Here is a 25112-nt window from a genome sequence, read left to right on the forward strand (position 1 = left end):
TCAATATCCCCACCCTCGTCTCATGCACAGGCCATTCTTGGTCACTGTCCTCATCGGCATCTGACATATCACACCACGAGAACCGACAGCGGGGCCAAGATATTCCAGGGTGCAGCCTAGATCCAGATAGCATCTCACTCGGTAAAGAAAGCTTGCTTGCATTGGCCCACCGTGGTGTGATCGACAGATAAGCGCGTTGTGTAGCTGCTGGTCAGATCAGATTAGATCTGGTATGCGCTCATGGGTCCAACGTTCGTGTTGTGAATAACGTTTCGATTGTGTAAGTAACATACTTCTTGTGGCTTGGTATCAGAGTTTTATGCAAGAGCGTTGAGAACCGTTGGCTTGAAGTCTTAATGGTCAATTGGGAACAACGAATACGTCAATGCGACTAAATGAAGCAAGCAAGACATGGGAAATAGGAGGTGATATTGTGAAACTCGTATGCAACTTAATCAATTAGGTATATGTGCTTCATGACTCTATATCAATTACCAATGAACCCCAAACCCATAATCATTATCTCATCCCTCCCCTATAACCAATGCTCAAGAAGGCGACTTGACCAATTTTTTAAACTCCCTGCTCGTCCGTCCACTCGACCCATCGCCCTCCCTATCCAAACTCATACTCTCCCTCTCCCTCTCCCTCTCCCTCTCCTTCTTTTCCTCCTTTTCCTCCTTCTTCCGCTCCTCTTTTTCTTCTTCCTGCTTCTTCTTCTCCATGTGCTTGATAGCGTCCTGCGTGAGCTCCTGTCTGTCCAACAATTCCCATACGTCCTTCTTTCGCGTTTTGCGGTCACCTCTGCTGATGAGAAGGCCGGCTGTGATGTTGCAGGTTATACTCACACAGAGAATAACGGTTGTGATGGCAAAGGGGCGGGTGTGGTAGTCGATGCCCCATGTACATGCGCCAAGAGAAATTTGCAGACATGAGTGGCAGTCGAGAAGAATGACAATAGCAATAAGGTAGCTTTGGGGAAAGGGTAGATGTGTAAATGTCTCGTGGGGCTTGTAGAAACTGTGCGACTTTGCCATTTTCTTCTGGTGGTGCTGCAATTTCTTGAACTGCGCAAACGTCAAAGCGGGCTGGTCGGAATCGGGCCCGTTGGATTTGGCGTGTTCCAGATCGATGGTTTCGGGGCTTTCGGGCTGAGGTTCGGGGTGTTCATCGATTGTGGCGATGGTGCCGTCTCTTTCGGGGTTGTAGTTTTGCGCGTCGAGAAGAACGCGGGCTTGATGGCCTGTTAGGTGCGAATCTTCGGGGTCTAGAGAAACGCCTGCTGGGACGGTCTTCTTCTGTAACCTCTTTCTGGGCTTCTTGCCCTCTTCGGCTCTTTTGATGAGTCGTGTTAAGCGCCAGATGTGGAACATGTGGTATGTATCTACAGCGCGAAAGGGCGCGAGACCATCACCCATGATGGCGAAGAGGGCGACAAGAACACTGTCGATGATGTGGACGAGATAAGATTGCTTGTCGCCTACGTAGATCCAGCCGATAAGGAAGAGAACCCAGGCCAGACCGAAGAGGGTGATGAGGGTGGCGTAGAGTGTGACGAGGAAACCCAGTGGTCGTCGAACATATTGTCCGAAACCCTTCATACGACGCTTGAGGCGCGCGCGTCGAGAGTGCAGCATGTGTCGAACGTGATCGTCCAGCTCTGCCTTTTCTTCAGGTGACCATCCATCGAGGTTTGTTCCATGCGGGAGAGCAGCGTAGTGCGAGTCGGTAAGACGAGATGTAATAGTATTACTTCGCTGGAAACGAGGCGTTGTTTCCTCATCGATGGTGTTGGGAACGGCGGGTTCGTGGGCTTGAGCTTCTTGGGCTGCTTCACGGCGACGTTCTTCTGCGACGGCGCCTCGGGCCCAGTCTGCTTGGGGGTCGTGGCGGGACAAAGCGTATGTTGGACGACGGTTCACCCATTTTCCGAGATCGGGAACGAAGAGGGAGTTTTGGACGTTTGTGAGTGTAGAGAGGGTTTGGACTTCGGGGTCTGGGGGGGAGTGTTAGTTGTGATTGAGATAGATGTTTGGGGTCAGCTTACCGATGACATCAAGCCAATCCACCAGTTCTTGGTCGTATTCATCGTCTCGAGCATCGTCGATATCCCGATTTCGCATAGGCACAGCAATCGAGTCGTTGTCGGGTTGTCGTCGATGGCCGGGCCAAAAGAAGCGACTCGCCCGTCGCAATCTCCCTTGTCTTGGTCGCATCGCATCCTCTGGAAGCGAAGCCGTAGGCGACATGGCGCGATCATCATCGCTCATACCCAACTCAGCCATGCTAGGCCTATTGCCCTCTTCCGTGAGTCTCGGCATGGCGGCCTGTGGGACTCTCCGGGAATGCCGCGCTAGCGCAGGCCCATCTTGAACCCTCGCCCTCTCGGGTTGAGAAATACTCCGCGGTCTGCCATCGTCGCTGGCACCATCAAAACTAAAGTTGGAGTAGACGGACCCGTTGGAACTGCGGCGGATGCGGATGCTAGGCTGTCGCGCCTGGTCAACGGGAGGTCTGGGGCGTCTCTGGGGCGGCGGGTATTGCTGGTTGTAAGCAGTGTTGAGGTTGGTAGCGGTATTGGTATCGGTGTAGGAAGGAAATGCGGAGAGCGATGCTTGAGATGGATTTTGGGATGGGTATCGAGGGAACGAAGACAAAGAGGTCTGTGATGGCGCTTGGCTGAGAGGGTTGAAGTAGTCGGATCCAGCTGTTTCGTCGACGGGTGCTGGGCTTTCGGGGCCTGCAGGCGGATGGGGACGAGAAGACGAAGGACTGGATGAGCGGTATGTTTGGCCGCCGACTGGTAAATGGCGGCCTAGAGGTTGAGATCTATTGTTGGAAGGCATGCCAATGAAAAATGCATGGCAGAGGGTAAAAAAAAAAAGTATAAGATGTAAAAGATGGCGGGTTGGAGAGTCCAGGTATATCTGGCTGATGTGCCACTGTAACAGAACCTTAGTCAGTGCAACTCTAAGCCATCAAAAACACGAGATATTACGGGCACCCTTGACCCTCAAAGGTAAAAACCTGTAAAAAAAGACTTGGATCAATTGGAATTAGTCAGTCGTCACTTGAGAGACTCATTGGGTCTAGTCCCAGGTCCGATCAGCCGCTTGAGGAGCAGTTTCTAACCAAGAATTCACTAATTAAACCAGTTACTAGGGGCCGCCTACGTAGTGAGGGAGATCAGGACCCACTGGAACGACGTCACCTGTAATCTCGAGACCCAAACAAAATGATACAATAGACGCGACTGTAAACATATCTGCCGGTATATCCGCTGACGATACTTTAGTTGCATGACTATATCCGCGGGAGTAGAATTATCATCACGACCTCAGCACCGCTTAATATCACGTTATAATCGAGTTTGAATCAATACATCACTCAATCTCAATCTCAATCTCAATCGATCACTCAATCATCACATCCTTGCTCAATGACGGATATAATTACGGAGAATCTCCTCCTCTACCCCCGGTCAGTCACTCCCAGCCCCTAAATCCACCAGCCAACAAATTACTTGCGCCACAGATGAAGCAACACTAGCAAGAATTACATCACTTTTGCCAATTCACCCGTTTCACCCCCCATCATTCACGTCTTTTCTCTTCCACTCAACTCAAGACAAGATGCTTGGCCTATCTCTTAGCTTTTGTTTTAGCCTCGACCCTTGTCTTTAGTTTACGTCCCGTTGATGCTAACAATCTGGGCTTTTATCTTGCATTTAAGCTTAACTTGTTGTCAGTGCAGAGGTTGAGCAAGGTCCTGGGTCTCACCCTACACCGTGTTTTGTAGACGAGTGTTTTTGTAGATGAGTGTTGATATTGTATTTGCATTTCTCTGTGCTTTTTATTTAGACAGCAGATAATAGGTCTATTCGTATTTGTACCTGTGGGCTGTATTTATGCTAGCAATCTGGCGAAGCTGTTTCTTTGGATGTTGTAATGCTACACGTCAATGTCTCATCTCAATGATTGTGTAGACATACCTACAACACGACTACACATTATCTCCAATCCACCTAGCTATGTTGACCGACTTAGCCCATGATTAGACATGCAGGAGCATATGGTACTATTAGTCAATCTGTATCTGTAGATCTGGATAGAGAGATTCCTCGTTTGGGTAGAGGGTACAGAAAAAATCTGTTAGTACATAAGTCTGTTTCTGGCAGGTCTCTCTAACCAATAAAAAAATTCGGGCTTATGGTCTAGGGGTATGATTTTCCCTTCGCATGTTCTTAATGCTTGGGAAAGGTCCGGGGTTCAATTCCCCGTGAGTCCATTTCTTTTGTTTCCTTTTTGTTTGGCGCCAATCTCGGCAATTACAGTTTCATCAGGTTGTTTTGTCTCTGTCGACTGATCATCAGTCCAGTGGCTGGCCTTACGAGTAACAGTGGCTTGGTTGGCGTTTACATACCCGTATCACAGCGCTAATGAACTTACTTCAAGCCATTGCATCCGATTGAGCCATTCCTTTGTATCAATTGTCTCTTTTTTCAGTTATAGCGTTTACAATCACCAACCTATTCATGTCTGTTCCAATTCATCACATGTCCTATTCTATCTTTTATCCAAGACATCGATAGCAACATCAAAATGATGCAACATCACACCCGACAAAAATCATGGACTCACGGGGAATTGAACCCCGGACCTTTCCCAAGCTCGTTCTTCTGACAGTTTGACATGACTAGCGTCGCTTCAACACCACCGCCCGTGAACATAAGCCCTGATTATGTAAGGTCGTGTCTTGTTAGGCCTTATATTCACGGGCGGTGGTGTTGAAGCGACGCTAGTCCCGTCAAACGAGACCCGAATCGGCTTTGAACATTCAAACCCGAAATCCCTCAGAACATATCGAAAACAGGAAACAATGAGATCAACAATTGCGTGCGAAAGGTTTGTCCAGTACTTCCCTGACTTATACGAGTAGTTCTGACAGATATGTAGATGCAGGTAAATTACTCATTCTGAGCGTTGCTTACAAACTTGGTCTGACCACCCTCAAGGAGATCAAAAGTGAAATGTAGACACAACGACCAACCACCTTGCGCAGGCTGCCTCAAAAGCGGTAATACAGAGACATGTACTCTAAGTGGTCCTATTATCGGACAGGGTTCATCGGTGTCTAAACCCCGACCTGCAAAGAGACAGCGACTCAGTGTACATCAGACACCAACTACAGATTCATCAGAGAATGTCTGGCAAGACGTCAATGCAGTCTTTGAACAAACTCCACGGACACAAATAATCACTGCTATTAATCTGTTTCGATCACAATTTCCAGAGTTTGGCTTTCTTCATCCTGATGATCTGGAATATCGCCAAGATGAACTCACTACTGTGCAGAAACTACGACTCCTTGTTATTCTTACCGTCTCGCATCGATACTCCCCTACTCATAATTCAGAGACAAATAACAGAAACATACTGTTCATCGCCGGCGAGGCACAGAAGAGAGTCACGAGTGGCCCAAACCTATCTCTCATCCAGACCTTTCTCATCCTCTCACTCTGCAACTGGGGCGATGGCGACGGTTTCAACGCATGGATGCACTGCGGTATGGCTACAAGAATGGCCCAGGGCTTACTAAGTACCGGATTTGCAAGCTGTGGCAAGAGAGAGACTCTTTCGGAACTTGAGAAAAGAACTTTGTGGACGTGTTTCAAGATGGATAGGCTTTTAAGTTGTGGAAAGCGACGACAGGCTATGTTTCCTGATGAAGAGATGCATTTTTCTCTTCCTGTCAATGATACGCAGTTCCTTTTTGGACAACCCTCTCAGAGTGATGATCTAGACACAAGTCTAAGGATTTATGGACCGGATGATTATCTCGTTCTCCTCATTCAAGGTTTGAGGATCTGGTCGAGAGTTCATACGTGGATTGCCGAGGGTGGAAGAAGACAGCCTGGCATGGCTGAGCCGGAACAGTGTCCCTTCAACGAAACCTCATACTGGCATAACATGAGAAAAGATCTGTTTGAGTGGAGGGATTCTCAGAGTGCTCTTATGAAGTATCCTGGGACAAAGGTATCGGTGCATGCCCAAAGAGGGCAAGCTGAGAGGTTTGGATACATCAATCTGGTTTACTACGTCAGGTAAGCATACTGACTTACACTTCTCAGACTCTGCTAATCATAACATAGTATAATATTTCTCTGCAGAGAATACGTTCCCTTCAGTCCTGTAGACGAAGTCAAACCCCGTGGCCCAATTGAACCACCACTCCTCAAAGCCCGCGGACCAGACTTATTCTGGGTCCAAAATGTTGCCGAGCTCTACGACGCAGCAACACAAATATCTTCTCTGCTGTCAGACCTTGAACACGTAGGATGTCCCATCCGCACACCCTTCTCTGGCGTGTGTGCCTTTTCGTCTACTCTATGGAATTTATACGGCGCCGCGTTCCCCGTTTTTATGGGATTCACAGAGGAGCAAGTAAACGAGGCGGATGCCCAGGCTGAGAGAACGATGAGTATTCTTGTTAGAATAGGCCAAGTCTGGGGCCTTGCGAAAGAATGGATCGAAGTTCTCGACACGGCGAAGAATATAATGACGAGAGGCGAGGCAAGACGAGTTAAAAGGTCGAGGTATGATTATCCCGAGTTGGAGGATTCGATACATCTTGCACCAATGCAGGGAATGCCGCGGCAGACATTTGATCCTCTTACCTCAACTTCTGCCAACGCTGCAGGTGATGAAGCTTCGAAGTTACATCAGCTAGTAGCTGGAGATCTTGAGAAAGGGACGGAAGTACAGGAGGTAGGGTTGAGTGATGAGATGCTGAGTGGGGGCGAGTTGGCAGATGAGGACTGGTGGAGGCTTTTGTCGTTTTGTGATGACCCGCATCTTCTTTCGACGAGTTTTGACGACGCAGGAGAAGGGCATCCGAGTTAGATAGTTAGATGCTGGAACATTGATGATGTATCTGGTGGTTGGTGTAAACTTCATGAGAATATTGGCTTTCGGTTAACATACAATAAGAAAACAGGGCTTTAACGATATAGTGTGTATAGAGGATTCTATCGCAATAGTCAGATAATCACTATAATGCAGTATTGTTTAGTCCGTGTTCTACTAAACTAGGGCATAAGAACCACCTTATTCTTACACAATATAAAAGGGTTGCTTAGAACCCTACGGTTTCTCTTTTAGCATAACCTAGGAAATATAGCCTATAGCATCCCTTGCCTCAATATAGATATCTAGGCTACTGCCTCTACCCGCTTATAGAATAAGGCTAATATGAAGTATTAGCCCTGCCCTTTAAGCGGATAGAGGTAGCGACCTAGATATCCGTATTAAGGCATGGGATATCTGTATTAAGGCAAAGGATGTTATTGACCTCGTCGATAAGTCAAATAATGACTGGTTTATTAACGCGGTAATCTTTGGCTGCAGTAGACCATTAGTTGCATGAAACCCGAAATGCCAAACCCGAAGCCATGGTCCTAACCCGAGTCACTATAAGTGGCTCCGCTTCCAATGTCAAGATAAGACCCCAACTTCCACTTCCAAGCCAACTGCCTCTCTTTGGTTCATATCAAAAGTTTCTACTCAAATTCTGTCAAAAGACCACGTTTTAAGCTTGTCACCATGGACGATCTTCACTTGGCTCCAGAGCCTCATCTCATGCACCGTTCCCTCCTCACTCGCCCCGAGGCCGTCTCATCTGCATCTGGCGTCTATCTCAACCTCTCCTCCGGCCGTAAAATTCTAGATGGCTGTGCCGGCGCTGCAGTCGCCATCATAGGCCACGGAAGCACCGAGGTTCAAGATGCCGTAGTCGCCCAAGCCTCTCAAGTGTCATACGTACACACCTTGACTTACACGACATCCAGCGCAGAGGAACTCGCGGACCATCTTCTAGAAAATGAACCTTTTGGTCTGACGAGAGCATACCTTGTCTGTTCCGGAAGTGAAGCCATGGATTCAGCTATGAAGCTTGCAAGACAGTATCATGTTGAGAATGGACAGCCTGAGAGAACAAGGTTCGTTTCAAGAAGACAAGCTTATCACGGGAATACTGTCGGTGCTATGAGCGTCGGCAGTCATTTGGCGAGAAGAGCGCCTTATGAAGGTGCCATTCTGCTGGATAATGTCAGCCACGTTAGTGCTGCATACGAATACCGCACCAAGAAGGATGGAGAAACAGAGGAGGAGTACTCCAAAAGACTAGTCGATGAACTCGAAGCAGAGTTTCTATCCGTTGGACCTGAGAAAATCATGGCTTTCATCGCTGAAACAGTCGGAGGTGCAACAGCAGGGTGCATCACGCCTCCAGCTGGCTACTTCAGTGGCGTTTCGAAAGTATGCAAGAAATACGGCATTCTTCTGATCCTCGATGAAATCATGTGCGGAGTTGGACGATGCGGAACATTCTTTGCTTTTGAGCAGGACGGTGATGTTCAACCTGACATGGTCACCATCGGCAAGGGATTAGGAGGAGGTTACATGCCCATTGCTGCAACGCTCGTGCATAAAGGGATCATCGAGACGTTGAAGAAAGGAACTGCCAGTTTCAACCACGGACATACATATCAAGCTCATCCGGTAAGCTGCGCAGCAGCTCTTGCGATACAAAAGATTATACGTCGAGATAATCTTGTATCCCGCTGCGCTACTCTCGGAGAGAGATTGCACAAATCTCTTGTTGAAACTTTCAAAGATGCTGAGTTTGTGGGAAATATTCGCGGACGTGGATTATTCTGGGGTATCGAGTTTGTGCAAGATAAAAAGACAAAGATGCCGTTTGATAGCAAGATTCGGTTTGGAGTCAAGGTTCAGGAGAGGGCGTTTGAGCTGGGATTGGCGGTTTATCCTGGGATGGGAACTGCTGATGGGCTTGTGGGTGATCATGTTATTGTTTCGCCGCCTTTGACAATTACGGAGGAGGAGATGGATGTTTTGGTTGGGTTGTTGAAGAGAGCTTATGATGATGTTGCTTCCAAGTATGGAGTATGACATTTTTGATAACTGAGCCTTAGGGTATTAGAAAATTGACTGATAGAAGCATAAGAGACGAAATTAGTGGGGCAGCTTATGCTACTTAGATGAGACATCTTCGGTTATTTATTTTTTCTAGTGCAAGTTGTATACCCGATCACGAGTTTTGGTCAAGTCCTATGTCGACAAAGACAAGCTTTGCAGCGCAAGAGATAAGTTGGATTCCCTTCCGTACCCCCCCTCTCAAAATAACAACCAAAGTTCTCCTCGCAATGGCGACAGGAGGGCGTTAGCTGTAGCATCTGGGTAGACCTGTTCACCTGCTCGATGACGGACTGTTTCGCCTGTCTTTCGTCGTCTCGGAGTGTCTGGTACATCACAACATTGGCTTGAGCATCGTGCAAGCGACGCTCGAGTGTCTCTATCCTTTCACTACAAGCACCAAACAGTGTAGCAGAGAAATCCTGCTCGAGTTCCAATTCTTGAAAGGCTTTCAAATGGCAAAGTTCCTCGATGCGTGCCACCGCCGCTGAAGCGATAATTGAGCGGATGTTGAGGTCTCTGTTTGAAGTCGAGACTTCTTGAATGATGCGCGGGAACGCCTCGGTGTTTTGGCCAAGGTCTAGGATAGCCCGAATCTTTGTATTTGCAAGTTGAGCCAAGTTTTGGATATTATAATAGTCGGCAATTGCATTAACGCGCAGATGGGCGAAAAGATCGTCGACAGTTTCGTCGGGTTCTGAAAGATGGGAAGAAGCTTGTGATGCTTGATCTGCAGCATCGTTGCTGTCTTCTTCTTGGGGGCTTCCATCGTCGGAATCGGGTTTATCCCCTTTGGAAGATATTTGATACTCGCCTGTGTAGAGAAAGGATATCATGTATTGAACGGTATCAACATCGAACTCGGTCACGTTTAGGACTTTCGATGTAGCTTCCTAACAAATAGGTCAGCAAGAGAGTGTAGTGATAGTAGCTGTGAGCCTAATACCTGGAAACCACCCGAGAGAGCCGCGGTTATGACGGATGATTGCGGGCAAACAATCACTTGATGGAGCTTGAATTCATGACCGCCGTTGCAAACCAGTGTGAAATCACTGTATTTTCCAGATACTGATAGGGAAAAGAGGAAGTCGTGAGACTGTAGCACCATTCTGACGAATAGTTGATGTACGGTCTAGTGGGTAGCAGAAAAGTTGGCCTCATAAGTCTTAGGGTATAAAAATAAGTAGTCTAAGAAGCTTAGTCTAAGAGCCATAAGATATCCTAATAATTTTATCTCTTATGATCCTAGCGGCCAATTTTTCTGATACCCTGAGGTTGGTGTAGGAAAGAGAAGTCCGTGTGAGCTGTCAGTAGATGCGGCACCATTATTGACCAGGCTTCTGGTCACGTGCAAGGCTGCAGTTTACATTGCGCGGAGAGACCACTTGCACCCCTCCTCAATGCTGTGTCACTATCCATCTTGCAACAAAGGACAAGCTTCTTCTCCTAACACGCTGAGGGGTCTCTTTAGCTAACCCTCTTCTTTTGAGATGCCATGATTCCAGCAAAAGGGAAGCAAGAACTCTCGTAAGACCAAAGACAAGTGCGTAACTAAAGTGCCCTTTATTGATAAGAAATCCTAGTTGTAAACGTTGCCGATACCGAAAGGTGAGTCATTAATACGATATACTGATAAGACGATACAATTTTGACAACACTAGTTGAGATGCACAAGAACAAGCCCCTGTGGAAATTGTGCAACGGCTGGTGTGAGTTGCGAATATGAAAAGACTGACAAGAGACGAAACCCACCATCGTCTGAATACACAGATGGTCTCCGAAATCGAGTAGCCTCATTAGAGGCCTTTATACAAGACCTGAAGGACGCTTCTCCCACACGCCGGGATGAGATGCTTAGAACAGTAGCCTTCACTCCAACCCCAACCGCAGGACCATCCCAAGTCACACAATCCGAAACTCCAACCATTGCACATTTAAAACCAGACGTACAAGGATCATTAATATACCACGGCGCTACCAGTATCTTCAACAGTGACCTTCTCTCTACAAGCGAGACGGATACAAATCCCGTACATGCTGAGTCCAATTTTGATCATGTTATAGAACACTTCGGCATCAAGTTGGAGGACGATACAGTCTTCAAAGCACTGCAGCAATTCTTTCGCTGGCAGTACCCACACTTTATGTTCGTTTACCGAGAGACGTTTCTAAGAGACCATTTTGGTGAGCGAAAAGGTTGCAAGTATTGGTCATCTGCGCTTCTCCTATCCATATGTGCCTTGGGCCTTCTCATGTCAGAGGACGAAAGGGAAAGGGGATTGGTTGAGCAGTTTTTCCGCGCGGCTGAGAGCATCGTCATGGTTTCGGGTTTAAACCGTCCTTCGATTCCTACAGTCCAGTCTTTTCTTTGTCTAGCTTTCTTTGAGATTGGCCAAGGCAATGTTTCCAAAGGATGGGCATACTCAGGTATGTATATCTATCCACCGGATGGAAACTATGGGGTTTTGATCAAAGATAGGTATCGCGTTCCGTATGGCCCAGGATTTGGGCTTTCAAAGTGATCCCATGAATTGGCTACCGCATGACTCGACTATTGTATCAAGCGAAGATGTCGAAATACGTCGCAGGATTTATTGGGGCTGCTACATATCAGATAAGCTGATTAGCTTGATACTCGGGAGACCCGTTCAACTGGCATTTGACAGCTCAGAGGTCGAGTTATTGGAGTTTATGATGTAAGCCATCCCTCATTCTCATCTCTGGAAGGAACTGATGGAATCAGCGATGGACCTGGAATGGAGTATTGGCGCCCTGTTGGCTTCGACGATGGACTCAACGAGCTTCGAGGTCAATCGAACATCCCATATCTCAAAGAGCAAATTCGTCTATATAGAATTGTTGAAAGAATGATGACCACAGTGTTTTCTTCACGGACACCTCGAACGAAAACAGACATCAGCACACGTCAAACACTGCTCGATAATCTCAACCTTGAGCTTCTACAGTGGAAGGACGCCTTACCGCCTTTTGCGAGGTGGAACAAATGGTATACGAGTACCAATATGACCCCCGCGGTAGCAACGCTTCAGTACGTCTCCATGACTCTAAACGGAGCAACTCAATTAACACTTATCGTGAAGTCTATTGTACAGTAGTATTCGTATTGCCTTGAACTACGAATCAGCTACCACAAATAACGCCGAATCGGCCCGGAAAGCTTGCACAACGGCAAGTCAGGATGTTCTCGCCCTTGTTCGAATTTACAAGATACAATACGGGCTTCGTCATGCACCACTCATATTGATTTACGCGTGTATACAAGCGGCAAGATCTATCGACAAGTTTGGAATTCCAGAAGAAAAGAGCTATTTGATTGGTTGCTTAACGGAATGTTCTCATACTTGGAGCATTGTTGGGCAGGTACAAGGTTCGGCGCCGGTAGGAAATCTTGAAGATTATTGTAATTTTGAATGAGTAACATGACAATATCAGACTGGACTATGTCCCTATGAAATGCATTGTGACAGCATATTTCTCAAGCTGTAAATGCATTTATTTACAAGCGCGGTCGTGATGACAGATAACCGTTTTTATCAAGCAAGGCAACAACCTCGTCTGCTATACCCCATGATAGCTCAAAGCCTCTTCCAGCAACACCGTACGCATGAACAACTGTGCCCTGTCTCAACTTCTCCATCTCCAGACGGAGGCCTCCTTCACGTGCTGGTCGACGACCAACAATGTCTGTGATAACATGGAAACGATCCGACGCTCGGGTAGTGGTAGATGCAGAATCGTCAGAGCCAAATGGGAACCATTTGGCCGCGTTGGTTAGTAGAGTCTGCCGTGTCTCGGATGAAGGATATGGGTCCCAGTTATGGGGCTCTTTGGTACCTCCAATGATGGTACCACCTTCTAGAGGTCGCGGGATAGCGAATGACCAAGTACCATCTGAGTTCTGACGTGTAATCGTCCTATCGATTAGGTTTCGCACAAGACAGGTTTGGCCTAAAATGAAATAAGTTGAAGAAAGCTAAGACACCTGCGTATTTTTTACTTACCACGTATGGGAAATACTTTGTTATCGCCGAAGCCTGTACCAGAGCAGTTTATCAAAACAGATACAGAGTCTTGAATCGAAAAGACCTCTTCCAGTGATGTAAGCGTGTATTGTCTTACACGAGATCCCCTGCTCTGAAGTCTGCGTAATAGAAATGAAGCATAGAGAGGACTGTTCAGTGAGTAAGTCCTATAAGAAAAACCGAGTGTTGTCAACGAGTCACCCATAGCATCCAGTTCGCCTCTACTGAATAGTTGGAAGCTTGATTCGAGGTGACTGTACACAGACTTGGACACGTCTTCCGCAACGTCAACATACTCAGGCGCAGGGCTTTCGAAGAACTCTTCTCCAGGCATGAATTCGACACCGGCAGTGAGTTTGTCTTTTTCCGGCCAGCTATCCAGAATGTCATATGTTTTCTTTGCCCATTTGGCTTCTTGGAGTAGTTGGGGGCTATAGCCTGGGCATGGTCGATAGTGAGCTCCGGCCCATGGTGTAGCGTAGTTGATAGATGTGTCGCTGGGAAAGTCTCGTGCGATGATTAGGATGGACGGCGGGTTATTCTGGGAGAGAATGCGTTCTTGGACTCGGAGGGCTGTTGATAGTCCGATAACTCCAGCGCTGTTGGTTGGAAGCTTAGTAGGTCTAACTGACGTAAAAGACACCTTACATACCCGACAATGACAATAGTTTCACCTTTATGAGGCATTGCTGGCGAGATTGGCGGGGCAGTATAAGTATGAAGGTAAGAGGGCGACTACACAAAGCCTTAATGGCAAGTTTGTAAGTGTCTTTATATAAAGATGATATTGTTAATGTCGGCCTATCCTTTGGGTTTCCATCAATCGCAAAGGATACTCAAATGAAGCCAGGCTCGTTATCTAGTCTAGTCAAGATACAAGGATCTAAAATGGCGGAGGGAGGTGTCCGTCGAAGTGTGATTGGACATCGTTTTGCATTAGTCTCACGGAGATGCACCTCCATTCTGGATCGAGGGTGGAGACGCGCAGGGATATGTCCAAGACAACATCCTAGTGGTCCTGTTTATCTAGGTTGAAGTATCATCAATACTTGCTTAGTTGGTTACTCCTCCCGTCGAACCAACGAGTACTTAGTGAAGAACCATGACTGAAACTCTTGCCGATAATCGGAGCCTTGTTCTTGACCTGGACAACTATAAGTACCCATTGCCTCTAGGTTGGACTGACCAAAACTCAAGATCACTGCAATTCAAGATCAATTGTCATTCTTTCTTCGATAATATTCATGATGGCCCTCCGAACCGGTATCCTTACCACAGATGCGCCTGCGCCCAGCCCTCATCTTTCCCAAGCAATCATCCATAATGGAACAGTCTACTGCTCAGGCTCGTTCGGTATGGACCCGCAGACTCGAGAGTTAGCCGATGGGCCTTATCACCAAACTGTTTGTCCTTTCCCTCTCATCAATAACCAAGACGAATCTGTGTTTTAATTTTTCTAATAGGCTGGAGCTCTAAGAAACCTCGATTCTATTCTTAAAGCAGCGGGAACAACTCTTCATAATGCTTTAAAGGTCACCATCTTCATATTGAACATGGACCATTATGCAGAAGTCAATAAAGCCTACCTCGAGTTCTTTACATCAGATCCTAAACCAGTAAGTTCAGGATTGTATCAGTGCGAGATTGGTACTAATAACGTCTCATAGAGCCGAACATGCGTGGCTGTAGCTCAGCTCCCGCTGAAGGGTGCTCATGTAGAAATGGAAGCTATTGCAGCTATTCCAGAGAAGTCTAGCAAGCTATAGTTAAACCTTTAATATATAGAGGGCAAGGCGGCTAATTAATACAATTTCTTGTCAAGGCCTAAAAATAATAAAGACTCATAATCTCAAAGTAAAATCACACCAGAGTTCCATCCTAAGACCTGTAATGCCGCTCATGTCCAGATCCTTTGCTTGCAGGCCTCCAGGAGCAATCGATATTGCCCACTCAGTCAAGGGACTATGCTGAGTGTAGTCCAGACGTTGCCCATATTCTGCATCACATGTGATTGATCCATCATCAATGTTATACTCAAACATCAAGGTGCGAGCATCTCCAACATAAGCATTGTACTCAACAGGTCCATCCTTCTTGCTTCCTGGTAGATTGATGTCGTAAAATCTCCCAGAAGTACGTAGGAGCAGACGTAGGTCGTTCTTCTCAACTGATGAGGCCGCAGTGGCTCCTTCGAGATAGCATCTGTGTAACATTGACAGCATCACCTCTGAGAAGCCGAATTTGCAAAGCCGTAGCGTCAGCTGCATCGCCACAGGTCAGTATACTGAATTTGCGCTGCTGTACCATAACTCGGGATCCAAAAGTCGCAATATTCGCCTGAAACTTCGCAGCATCTTCCAGGTAGTCAGGCACCGGCTTGACAGGGGAGATGTGTACTGGCGGTCTATCAGTCAAAGCATGAAACATGTAAGCCTCGGAGTAAATCTGAAAATCAAGAAAGACCAAAGATCGAATTGTCAAAAGACGATCAAACATAGCCCGCTTGAGGAGGTCCAGCACAGCTCCTTGTTGCTCTGTAGCAGTTGCAGATAGTGCCAGGCGCTTTTGGTCCTTGTGCTGGAGCTTCACCTTGAGTAACACCAATGCTAGCTCGTTGCCTCGCTGACATAGGTTCTCCTGTGTTTGCAGGTACGTCTTTCCATTGATGACGAGCGTTAGTATTGGCGATGTTCTTTCCGGCGTTGACAGCACTGCCTACAGCAGCGGGTACCATAGGAGCTGCGAGGCCACCAGAGGCTACAGTTGCCGCTATAGCCCCGATTGTCCCGATGCAAGCTGAAAAGACAGATTTGGCTGCTTCAATCTTTTCTTTCCTAACCCAGTCGTCGAGTCCCTTGCTAAAGGCATTCTGGAGGGGGATAAGGTCTGTGTTGTTCTTGTTATAGCGTTGGAAGGCGGATTCTCTGGCTGACTGCGCAGGGCGGTAGGCCTTTTGTGATACTTCTTCAAGGAACGCATACTCAGACATGGCATCCTCGCTTTTGGCGATGAGATTCATGGTTTGTCCAAGCATCGCGGCAGAAGCACGCTCTTGGGCAACGAAATTCTGGAATGCTTGCTCAAATGCCATGCTAGCCGCCAGTCTGGACTCAAGGACTTGTTTGCTTGCGTAGATGTTTACCGAGGGAACGCTGAACACTTTTCGTTCCTGTGAGAGAACCAAGCTATTGCGAAGACAACAAGCCTGGATGTTGAGTGCAACACTATTTTCGGACGCACTCAGATTGCATACCCAGTTCAAGATGCCGAGAGCAAGCTGTGGTTTGGTTCGTATGACCGTAGCGGCAACAAGAAACTGGTAGGCAACAAGTCTGGGAAGATTGTCGTTGTATCTTACGAAACTCCTCTTTTCCAGAGTTCCGTCGCTTTTGATACGACTCAAGTAGTCGGCGGTGGTCATGTCAAGCGACCTGGAATCTTGCTGTTCGATATAGAAGTCTATCCCGGTCCAATTGACCTCGATTCCCCATTTGTCTTCGTCAATAGACAATTTCACCGGCTGAGGTTCGCGGTCGGGAAACAGAAATCTGACGGTAAAGCCTTCTTGCAATGCGTAAGTGTAGATGGCCAACTGGCAATCGATTGAAAAATGCATGCGAAGAGCGTTACTAGGGTTCTGGCATTGCACCTTTCGTGCGAATACTCGCAGTTCAAAGTGTTTCGCTGGATCTTCATATCCAACTACCAGTTCCTCAGGGAGATCGATAGTATCGCAGTACAGAACCAATCTACAAAGGTAGTGATGGTTGTTGACTTTCATGTATTCTTGCACTTCCTCTATCACGTTTTGTAACTGGAAGCAGGCCCGACGAACATAGACCTGTGGTAGAGTGTCAGAATTTATTCAAGAACTGTTGAATATGAATTTTCTTACCGTCTGGCTAGGTTCATCATGATAGAAAGATTCAGAGTAGCTTTTAGCCAACTCTTTCTCATTCAGAGTGAAAGAGTTGTGCATAAGCTCAGCAGCGAGTTGAAATTCCATTTTGGAAACTTATAATGCCAGACGAAAGAAGAAATTATTGTATGCAGACTTGGAATATTGAAAGTGATACGAAGACCGATCTAGCTTGTGCTTGTGCTCCCATGTTATTTCGAGTCACAGCTCGACTCTACAATCTTCTGCAACATGGGTGTGAGGTCTTCAGCTACACTTGGTTTCCTACTTCAGTTTAGCGAAGGGAAGTTACTGACCTGACGTTCTTCAGCAGCGCCACCATAGCGCATTTCCACGCTAAAAGCAATTTATTGACTTAGAAGTCAAGGGTAGCGGTCAAAAAAGACAGGGACACGAAGCAAGATGAACGAAACTGTTGGATCACTCTTCGGCTAAACATACACTAGGAATGACCTAATATTTATGTCAACTATTAGATCAGTATCGCCTTTTAAGCAACCCACTTACACATGTATGGTGGTATTCTGATCATACGTCGGCTGCGGCTTAAATATTGGCATCTTGCATTAGACTAGTGACGCAGAGTTACAACGTCCCGATACAACTTCCTAATTTAAATTTGACTGCCTAATACAAATATCAAGTGATCTAGCTTGTTGCCAAACTTGGAATATTCTGATCCGTGAGCAGAGTCTCGACTAGAGGCCCCGTATCATGGAGTTTCGGTAATGCCGGCATCATTATTATCATTGGAAGTACAGCTTTCAGTTCAGTGATTCTCAGCTAGCCACCGCTCGGACAACTTCCTTTCGTCTAAAGTCAGTTTACTCTTGGAGGCGATGCTCTTCATGACGACTGAGTATATAAAGCACATCCAGAACCCACAGAATCAAACTCAATCATCTGAGTGCCCAAACAAGAAACCCTACTGCTTGCTCAACACTTCTCTTATCACCTTTTCATCACGGATTTACAAGATGGCTGAAGTCATCACCCTCAACCCTCATGACATCTTCAACGACTTTACTCAAGGAACAAATGTCTTTCTCCGCAAGTCCCCCAAGACGCTGATAAACTACAAACAAGTCCTTGGTGATAAACCAGATAAGGCTTTCGTTTTGAATGATCAGCAATTTGCAAGTCTTCAACTCTACGTCAAGTCGGGCATAAAGCTTCCAGCAACATCGGAGCTGTTCCAGGCTGTGTATCCGTACGCCAGTCTTAACAAATGGCTCACAACTGAAGACGATTACAAGGTAAGTCACTAACAGTTATCTTTGTTGTTGACTAAAATGTTCCACAGCAAATGCGCCTCGTTCTAGTCTCTGTCCATCAACACTGCGAGGTCTTTCTTGCCCAAGGCATCAATCCCATGATCGGTCTCGGTACGTCAATCCAGCGGAAGATATATTCAACTCCACTGACCTCTTTTAGCTCACGCCATCGTTGAGTTTTCCAAGGATACAGTAACGTATCTCGAGGCACTCAAGGAGAACATGGACATTATCTGCGACAAGTCAATTCCTCCATCCAGCGAGGAATCGATCGAGGCGAAAGAACACGCCATAGAGATCTTGGATCTTCTGAAACAAGGCGGCATGTCCGCAAGTAAGGAAGTCAGCAAGATCATCAAGGCTATAGACACGGTAAGGAACAGGACCCAGCTAGTCGAGCCTTTGCCACGTTGCTAACAAACGAGTCTAAAGTTCACGAGCAAGACCGACAGCGACGCTTCTGCGCTTTCCAACCTGCAGAAAACGCTTGACCTGACGTTCACCGAAAAGGACCTCGAAAACGTCATGATAAAGTACATGTCCGACATGCGGGCGTCGCTTCGAGTTCTGGTCAAAACACAGGAGATGGCGACATCGACCCACGAATACGTCAACGGCAGGAAATATTACAGTCAGTTCAACCCCACGCTCCCAAAGAAATTTGTCTGTCTCACATAAGGAACAGAGAAGATCCCTGGTACCGGCAGTTACGTGTTCAAGCATATGTCATATGACCTGGAAGATGCGTTGCAGAAGTATAAAGACGCCAATAAACAGGTCAACGAGACTATTGCTCAAGGTGACCACCGGAAAATGAAGTTGCTCGAGTGCATTGGTATGAATATCGATTAGACACACAAATTATTTGGATGTCGCTAACTTGGCTGATGTAGATCATGCTCGAGAACTGATGGACAAGGTGGACAGTGTCAAGAATCACATTAAGGAGGCACGCGAGTCACTGAACAATATTATGAGTAAGTTTTATCCAATTTGAACGCCCCTATAACATCTGACAATGCGACATTAGACGGAATGGGATCCATGCTTTCTTCGTGTAAGAGCCTCATCGACAAGCTGAACAACGTCAACGGCCAGATAAAGCCCGAAGCTCCTGGCAGTGATTATATGACCAGACTCCACATTGACACGGCTGTGCAAGCGTGGAATGGGGTATGCTTCCATCATCCTGTTTGCGTAAAGTGACACACTGACATCAATAGGTCTTGTCATCTGCCCTTGCCTTTGCCGAGTATGGTTTGATCGAAGACGCCGACATGGTTGACGTTCCCAAACCCAAGATCCAGCCTACTATTCTCGCAGCTCATTATGCCGGAATCACTGTCACCGAACTGGCCAAGATGCAGCTCAACTGGGGTGACAGGATCGTCATCCGCACAAACGACCTGGAGTTTCCGGTTCGTATGGAAGGAAAGCCAAAAGCCCTCAGTATTCTCTACCGGTTTGGCAACAACCCCGACTCCATGCGAGTGTTTGTCTGCGAGACGGGGACGGGGCAGATCCACACGATTACTGCTGATGAGGACATCCCGGGTGTTTCAAAGCCTGTTAACATCAAAAACGATCAACTTGTTATTCACTCAATCGTCTACGGCCTCCGTCAGATTAATGACCAGCTTCCCTATGAACTGATTGCTCGTGCTGTTCAAAAGGATGGCTTCATCATGGTCAATAACGCGGTTCTTCGCGTTGACGCGCATAATGATCCTTGGTATGGGCAACTCAAGACAGTAGCGGTATTTTACTCTATGGGGGGCGTTTTTGGATGTGCGTCAGGAACAGAGAATGAAATGGTTCCTTTTATTGGCAACTAGTCTAGCTATCAACGTCTTTATATATTACAATTCCATCTTCTTAGATTCAGGATTCTAATAAGCAATGTAATGTCAGCTATGGTTGATAATGAATGCTATAACTACGTAGTTTTTTGTACTAAATGTTTGTAGCAGGATAGAAGATGAATGAGAGTTTCAGGTAGTATCCAAGAGACTTACACAAACTAAGCGGTAATGATACCACTGTTTGCCAACTGAGCCCTTCCAATCGCAACGTCAATATCATTCGTGGAAATAGCAAGCTCCTCTCCAATCTCTCCATAAAAGCCAGCAGTGGCGTATCTCATCGGCGGACAACCCCGAGAATGAACTAACCCATACGTTTCTTCTCGTCTCCTCCAACTCTCTTGGCACATCCATCCTGCCAATCCTTATCCAAAATTTCAAAACTCACTGAAGAAGCCATGAGATTGCTTTCTTTATCATTCTCATGAGTTTTGACTTTGAGAGTCAATGGTCGGGTGGGACCCTGCTGGACCAACTTTATGGAAGTGCGACACAGCTGAAGATGAACTCAGTGGGACTTCTTATGGCGCGATGCTCATTCTTGCCAAGATCACGCGCCTCATGAACTCCAAGGCTAAACTTCACCATGATAAAGATAACAAGAGAAAGAGGAGTTTGGCTTCTCGCGCGGATGTTGTTGATTACCTGGTGCCCTATAGTTATGTACGAGTCTTCCATCCTCAGATCCCGTTGCATAAGAAAATTGCAAGTTTGGTTGTTTTTCAAATGTCGATGGACCATGACGCTCGAAGGGGTTATGCTACATGGACTAATTTGAACCAGAACACCTGCTGTGCCCTGTGTGTATCACACATCTATTCTCTTGATTTTAACTAATAATGAAATACAGAGAACCAGAGGAGCCGAAACCAACAACAGACACGCCTTTTAAGATAAAGAAATAGTCGAGTAAGGAATATACGTCTACTCTGTGTACGCCACATTCGAATACTAACATGGATACAGTGGAAATACATGGCTTATACCCAGGAGGTATCAACTCAGCAGACTGCACCAGATAGGATTCTAGACATTCCAGGACTGTCTGGGGTTACGAGCTGAACAAATGCTACAACTTTAAGGAAATGCCTGATACAGACTGCCGGGAGTATATCGGAACCAAGGAAAAAGGAGGTTGCTCTGGGGGTTTGTCCCCGCATAGTGTCCTGGTTCGGATGAAGGGTACAACTGTATCTTGCACTTCAAAGGTGATTGCACGAATCTGTTTGATCGTACGTCGGATCACTCTTGCATGTCGACGAATACGGGCGATGGTTGGGTCTCGAATCAGATAGTCTTTTAGATGCGTAAGTATACCCCTGCTTCTTCTTTGTTACTTCTTATGCTAACACTACCGACAGTTGGAAGGAAAAAAGTAATTGTCTCTTTGTAGAATGATAAGAGCATGGGAAGACAGTGTAGATTAGGCGTGTTGCATAAAAACCGAAGTTAATGTAGCATTAAGAAATCGTAAATAACCGGGAATTTTGTTTATTTGGTGGTTGGTACAACTAAAAAGGCAATTTTACCTTTCGCTTCCCTGCGTCAAGTCATGATAATTAGGGCACAAAAGCAACCTTATTCTCGCACAATAGAAAAGTAATACCTGCTTAACAGCCCACTTCTTCTTCTTCTAGTACATCCAACGAAACATCGAAATCCGACTTGTCAGTTAGCTTGCCCAGCTTATAACCCTGATGGGACTTTTGTTTATGTTTAGTGTCCATCCCTGACTCTTTATTACTGCTCTGAGAAAGGCACTAGGTGCATCCTCGTATACTTCAAGAATGATCTCTGGTCGTGATGGGAAAGCCCGAAAGTGAGTGTTGGCAAGCTGCAGGGCCTCAGTGGCACGGTTGCCGTCGAATAGATCGCAGAGCCTACTTTCCATGTAGGCTGTGGTACCCAGAGATGTCCTAAGCGTACTCAATCCAGTGCAACTTGTCGAGATGCTTTCGAGGATGCCAAGGCTACGCCTGTTGAGAGCAACATTGATAGGTAGAGAAAAGAAGTCTGGGAAGTTGATGATGACATGTCGAATATAGCTTGCGTTACGTACGCCAATCTGACGGAGGAAGAAACGTTGATGGTAAAGACTGCATTCCAAAAAGTCGAAGACGTTATGGCTGAACAAGAACTGAGTAGCTTCCTGGTGGATTCTCTTGTTGACGTGAAAGAGTCCCGTTGATATTCAGAAGTCACGTCCGGTAATGATTCTGACACGACGAGAATTTAGTAGAGTGAATTCGTAGATGGCGTTTCGAATTTCGGCTGGCAGACAGAGGAAGTTCGTGGGGCCGCGGTCCATCGCGGGCTATCGACCATTAGCATATACCCTAGACCGTTTCTTATAAGTATAACATACATCGAAATCAGATAGTTGAGCAGAGTCGGACATGTTGTCAAGTAGGCTTCTCGAGGTGGAGGTCTTGTCAGTTCAAGATGAAGGATGAAAACTGCGTTGTTGCGATTATTACTGTGATTTTATTATCAAATTGAACCTTATTGATTGTACAGCCATGTGACCTTGTTGAACTTTATATAGTTTGAACTCATTATTGAACTATCAAGGTCTTGTTATCAAGGTTACTGCTCTCTTGGATTTACTCTTTAAAGGAGAAAAGCGCCGCTATTTTAGTGGTTATTACAATGTCAACCAAAATATGCCTTCGGCGCCCTGCATCAAAAGTTATACAAAGTAGGGCATAAATGCAACCTTATTGCCGCACAATAGAAAAGCACTTTTCTCCTTCTAGCACAACCTAGGTCGGCAACACATATAATAGTCATGAATGCACAGTGTTTTCCAATACGTCAGGTGATTACCCTCTAAACAAGCGATCAATGTCACTCACTACATGAGAATCTGCCTGCAAGAGGCAATAGTTGAAGTTTCATGTTTATATGTGGTGGTTTTATTGAAGCAATGAATCAATTAACATATCATATGATCACGTATATTATCACATGATACCGTTCATGTCCTGTGATGGATATCATGAGGTAGGGGCTGGCCTTAGGGTTCTAGAAAAATTGACCGCTAGGAGCATAAGAGACAAAATTATTAGGGCAGCTTAGGCCACTTAGACTATACTTCTTAGAATACTTATTTTTATGGCCTAAGACTTAGGAGGCTAACTTTTCTGCTACCCACTAGGCTGGTAATCTATAGAGAATATCCATCGTAATTATGCATCAGCCCAGCTAGAGACCCATGCATAAAGCCCAGGAAACTATACATAGTTAACAACTTTGAAGACATGCTCTGAATTATCTTGTCAGACTCTCTAAGAGTCATAGTGAGGCTGGATTCTATAGGATCACAAAGCTCCGTATGCATGTAGATATTGATGCATGTAAGATTACTATCAGCATAGTTCTTTGCTTCTATTGGCAGCCCTGTTTTCTCTTTCCTCTTCTTACAGTCCTTTGATGTGGCTGTGCTGCTGTATCCTGTCCAGCTAAAAGAAGATCTTCGTAATCCGGGCGGGGGTTTTAATGAATTTGCTCTTGTAACATATTTTGCCTTGTATTTTGACTCTCACTATCATCATACTGCTGGCATCTCCATCGAAGGTTGTGACGGTTTCCACTACCGGTACTAGGCATCATTGTCTTGACCAGATTCTACGTTATCAAAAGTTTTAGGAGCATCCTTGTCGCCTGTTCTGTTCAAGTCGCCATGAAATACTGGCCTTTATTGCTTTTCGCATTTGCGACAACTCATGGAGCAGCTGATGATCTGTCTGATTTCTCCAATAACCTCGCGACAGATGTTGGCCCACTTCTCGTTCTTTTCGGCGAGTCAATGACTCGTCAATATCTCAGCGAAAGCACATCCTTTCTCGACTATTTCATTTTTGCCATGGCGCCCATTGGAATCATTACTGCCATCGTATCAACAATTCGCGTTTGTGGTCATTCCACTCTTCGCGCCTTTATTGGTCGGTCTCAAGAAGGCGATGGAGTTGTGGAAGCAGAGCTATGTACATCTACCAGCCGAGATGTTTGTGAGCTATTCAATAAGGGTGGTATCACCCGTGTCCTCGGCCGGCCACAAATCTTGGAACTAATCTACATTTATAACCCTGACCAAAGTGATGAGTTGCAGATCTTTTGTCACTATCTCGAAGACTTGAAGGATCCGGAGACATCCGAATGGACAAGAGTTCAACGGCATGCATCAGATGGCTCGTTTTCAACCCATACGCAGTTTGCGCCGAAGCCTAATCTCTCGCTAAATGTTGGCATCAGAAGCCGGCCTGATTGGGTGTTTGTCTTGATTGCTATCCTTGGATGCCTACTTCAAGGTGGAGTTGTCGCCCTAGCTGGAGTTGGTGTTTGGATTCTTGGGTGGAATCTTAGCGACTCTAGATCGTCCGACTCAACGAATTATGCTCCAATCATGTTTATTACTGGCACTATCGTTATGTGCGGTGGTATGTTCTGGTGCGCTGCTCTTATAGGCCAGACTACACACGAAATTCGTTACTCACGTAAATCTGGAACACCCCGAAGCCGTCTTCTATGGTTGCAACCCGGGCGTCAAGTCATCGGCGACCAAACCTTTGACGCTTTCGCGCATTTAGAAAATACCAAAAATGAACCCTTGAGAGTTTGGACATCCTCAAGAAAGGACTTCGATGAGCGATTCGAAATTTATACATTCATCGCAGTGGCATCCGTTCTTTTGGGCTATATATGCCAGTTTATCGGACTTCGTGGAATGAAAGCTTGGGTATCCCTAGCACAGCTTGGCATTACGATCATTATGAGTACACTTCGGGGCCTGGTGCGTGTACAACGTCTCGAGCGAGACACTAACAAGCTCTCAAAAGTGCCAGATATGGTTGCAGGATACGAGCTGGACTGGCTTACTTTTGAACTCGCTCTACGAAGACCGCTCGGGAACGCTTCCTTTTGTATTACTGGCCAACACAATGCTATCAGCTCGCCGGAAAGTGGTTTGCCTTGTAATAGCCAGGCTGCAAACTCTCAAGACGACCAGATCGACTTTGGAA

The 25112-nt window shown here is 46.3% G+C and overlaps 12 protein-coding genes and 1 non-coding gene across 13 annotated transcripts; 8 read left to right on the top strand and 5 right to left on the bottom strand.

The window, feature by feature from the left end:
* Positions 1-439: 439 nt before the first annotated feature.
* FGSG_10532 (uncharacterized protein) lies at positions 440-2846 on the bottom strand (the record flags this gene model as incomplete). The annotated part of the gene is made up of 2 exons (XM_011321224.1): positions 440-1996; positions 2048-2846. The coding sequence occupies 2 exons, from the start codon at positions 2844-2846 to the stop codon at positions 549-551; spliced, it is 2247 nt and encodes a 748-aa protein (XP_011319526.1). The 3' UTR covers positions 440-548.
* A 1356-nt stretch (positions 2847-4202) lies between these two features.
* On the top strand, positions 4203-4287 carry FGSG_20754. Its single transcript has one exon. It is a non-coding gene; the product is annotated as a tRNA-Ala (tRNA).
* Positions 4288-4878: 591 nt separating this feature from the next.
* FGSG_10533 (uncharacterized protein) lies at positions 4879-6902 on the top strand (the record flags this gene model as incomplete). The annotated part of the gene is made up of 4 exons (XM_011321225.1): positions 4879-4904; positions 4948-4961; positions 5062-6103; positions 6170-6902. The coding sequence occupies 4 exons, from the start codon at positions 4879-4881 to the stop codon at positions 6900-6902; spliced, it is 1815 nt and encodes a 604-aa protein (XP_011319527.1).
* Positions 6903-7601: 699 nt separating this feature from the next.
* Positions 7602-8969, top strand: FGSG_10534 (uncharacterized protein; the record flags this gene model as incomplete). Its single annotated transcript, XM_011321226.1, has 1 exon — positions 7602-8969. The coding sequence occupies one exon, from the start codon at positions 7602-7604 to the stop codon at positions 8967-8969; it is 1368 nt and encodes a 455-aa protein (XP_011319528.1).
* Positions 8970-9108: 139 nt separating this feature from the next.
* Positions 9109-10101, bottom strand: FGSG_10535 (uncharacterized protein; the record flags this gene model as incomplete). The annotated part of the gene is made up of 3 exons (XM_011321227.1): positions 9109-9128; positions 9187-9886; positions 9940-10101. The coding sequence occupies 3 exons, from the start codon at positions 10099-10101 to the stop codon at positions 9109-9111; spliced, it is 882 nt and encodes a 293-aa protein (XP_011319529.1).
* A 387-nt stretch (positions 10102-10488) lies between these two features.
* FGSG_10536 (uncharacterized protein) lies at positions 10489-12258 on the top strand (the record flags this gene model as incomplete). Its single annotated transcript, XM_011321228.1, has 5 exons — positions 10489-10520; positions 10577-10601; positions 10655-11420; positions 11960-12042; positions 12139-12258. The coding sequence occupies 5 exons, from the start codon at positions 10489-10491 to the stop codon at positions 12256-12258; spliced, it is 1026 nt and encodes a 341-aa protein (XP_011319530.1).
* A 252-nt stretch (positions 12259-12510) lies between these two features.
* Positions 12511-13723, bottom strand: FGSG_10537 (uncharacterized protein; the record flags this gene model as incomplete). The annotated part of the gene is made up of 3 exons (XM_011321229.1): positions 12511-12962; positions 13016-13635; positions 13689-13723. The coding sequence occupies 3 exons, from the start codon at positions 13721-13723 to the stop codon at positions 12511-12513; spliced, it is 1107 nt and encodes a 368-aa protein (XP_011319531.1).
* A 560-nt stretch (positions 13724-14283) lies between these two features.
* FGSG_10538 (uncharacterized protein) lies at positions 14284-14802 on the top strand (the record flags this gene model as incomplete). The annotated part of the gene is made up of 3 exons (XM_011321230.1): positions 14284-14439; positions 14500-14652; positions 14704-14802. The coding sequence occupies 3 exons, from the start codon at positions 14284-14286 to the stop codon at positions 14800-14802; spliced, it is 408 nt and encodes a 135-aa protein (XP_011319532.1).
* Positions 14803-14877: 75 nt separating this feature from the next.
* FGSG_10539 (uncharacterized protein) lies at positions 14878-17042 on the bottom strand (the record flags this gene model as incomplete). The annotated part of the gene is made up of 5 exons (XM_011321231.1): positions 14878-15297; positions 15341-15691; positions 15756-16205; positions 16290-16877; positions 16932-17042. The coding sequence occupies 5 exons, from the start codon at positions 17040-17042 to the stop codon at positions 14878-14880; spliced, it is 1920 nt and encodes a 639-aa protein (XP_011319533.1).
* An 890-nt stretch (positions 17043-17932) lies between these two features.
* On the top strand, positions 17933-20064 carry FGSG_10540 (uncharacterized protein; the record flags this gene model as incomplete). Its single annotated transcript, XM_011321232.1, has 8 exons — positions 17933-18211; positions 18259-18340; positions 18390-18601; positions 18662-18860; positions 18915-19064; positions 19123-19206; positions 19260-19402; positions 19453-20064. The coding sequence occupies 8 exons, from the start codon at positions 17933-17935 to the stop codon at positions 20062-20064; spliced, it is 1761 nt and encodes a 586-aa protein (XP_011319534.1).
* A 474-nt stretch (positions 20065-20538) lies between these two features.
* On the top strand, positions 20539-21470 carry FGSG_13780 (uncharacterized protein; the record flags this gene model as incomplete). Its single annotated transcript, XM_011321233.1, has 4 exons — positions 20539-20891; positions 21058-21084; positions 21131-21323; positions 21453-21470. The coding sequence occupies 4 exons, from the start codon at positions 20539-20541 to the stop codon at positions 21468-21470; spliced, it is 591 nt and encodes a 196-aa protein (XP_011319535.1).
* A 231-nt stretch (positions 21471-21701) lies between these two features.
* Positions 21702-22489, bottom strand: FGSG_13781 (uncharacterized protein; the record flags this gene model as incomplete). The annotated part of the gene is made up of 5 exons (XM_011321234.1): positions 21702-21794; positions 21836-22061; positions 22151-22187; positions 22294-22405; positions 22457-22489. The coding sequence occupies 5 exons, from the start codon at positions 22487-22489 to the stop codon at positions 21702-21704; spliced, it is 501 nt and encodes a 166-aa protein (XP_011319536.1).
* A 1467-nt stretch (positions 22490-23956) lies between these two features.
* FGSG_10541 (uncharacterized protein) lies at positions 23957-24680 on the top strand (the record flags this gene model as incomplete). Its single annotated transcript, XM_011321235.1, has 2 exons — positions 23957-24530; positions 24610-24680. 2 exons carry the CDS (start codon positions 23957-23959, stop codon positions 24678-24680), a joined length of 645 nt encoding a protein of 214 aa, XP_011319537.1.
* Positions 24681-25112: the final 432 nt, after the last annotated feature.

This window comes from Fusarium graminearum, chromosome 1 (assembly GCF_000240135.3).
Source record: "Fusarium graminearum PH-1 chromosome 1, whole genome shotgun sequence".
In the NCBI taxonomy this organism is placed as follows: domain Eukaryota; kingdom Fungi; phylum Ascomycota; class Sordariomycetes; order Hypocreales; family Nectriaceae; genus Fusarium; species Fusarium graminearum.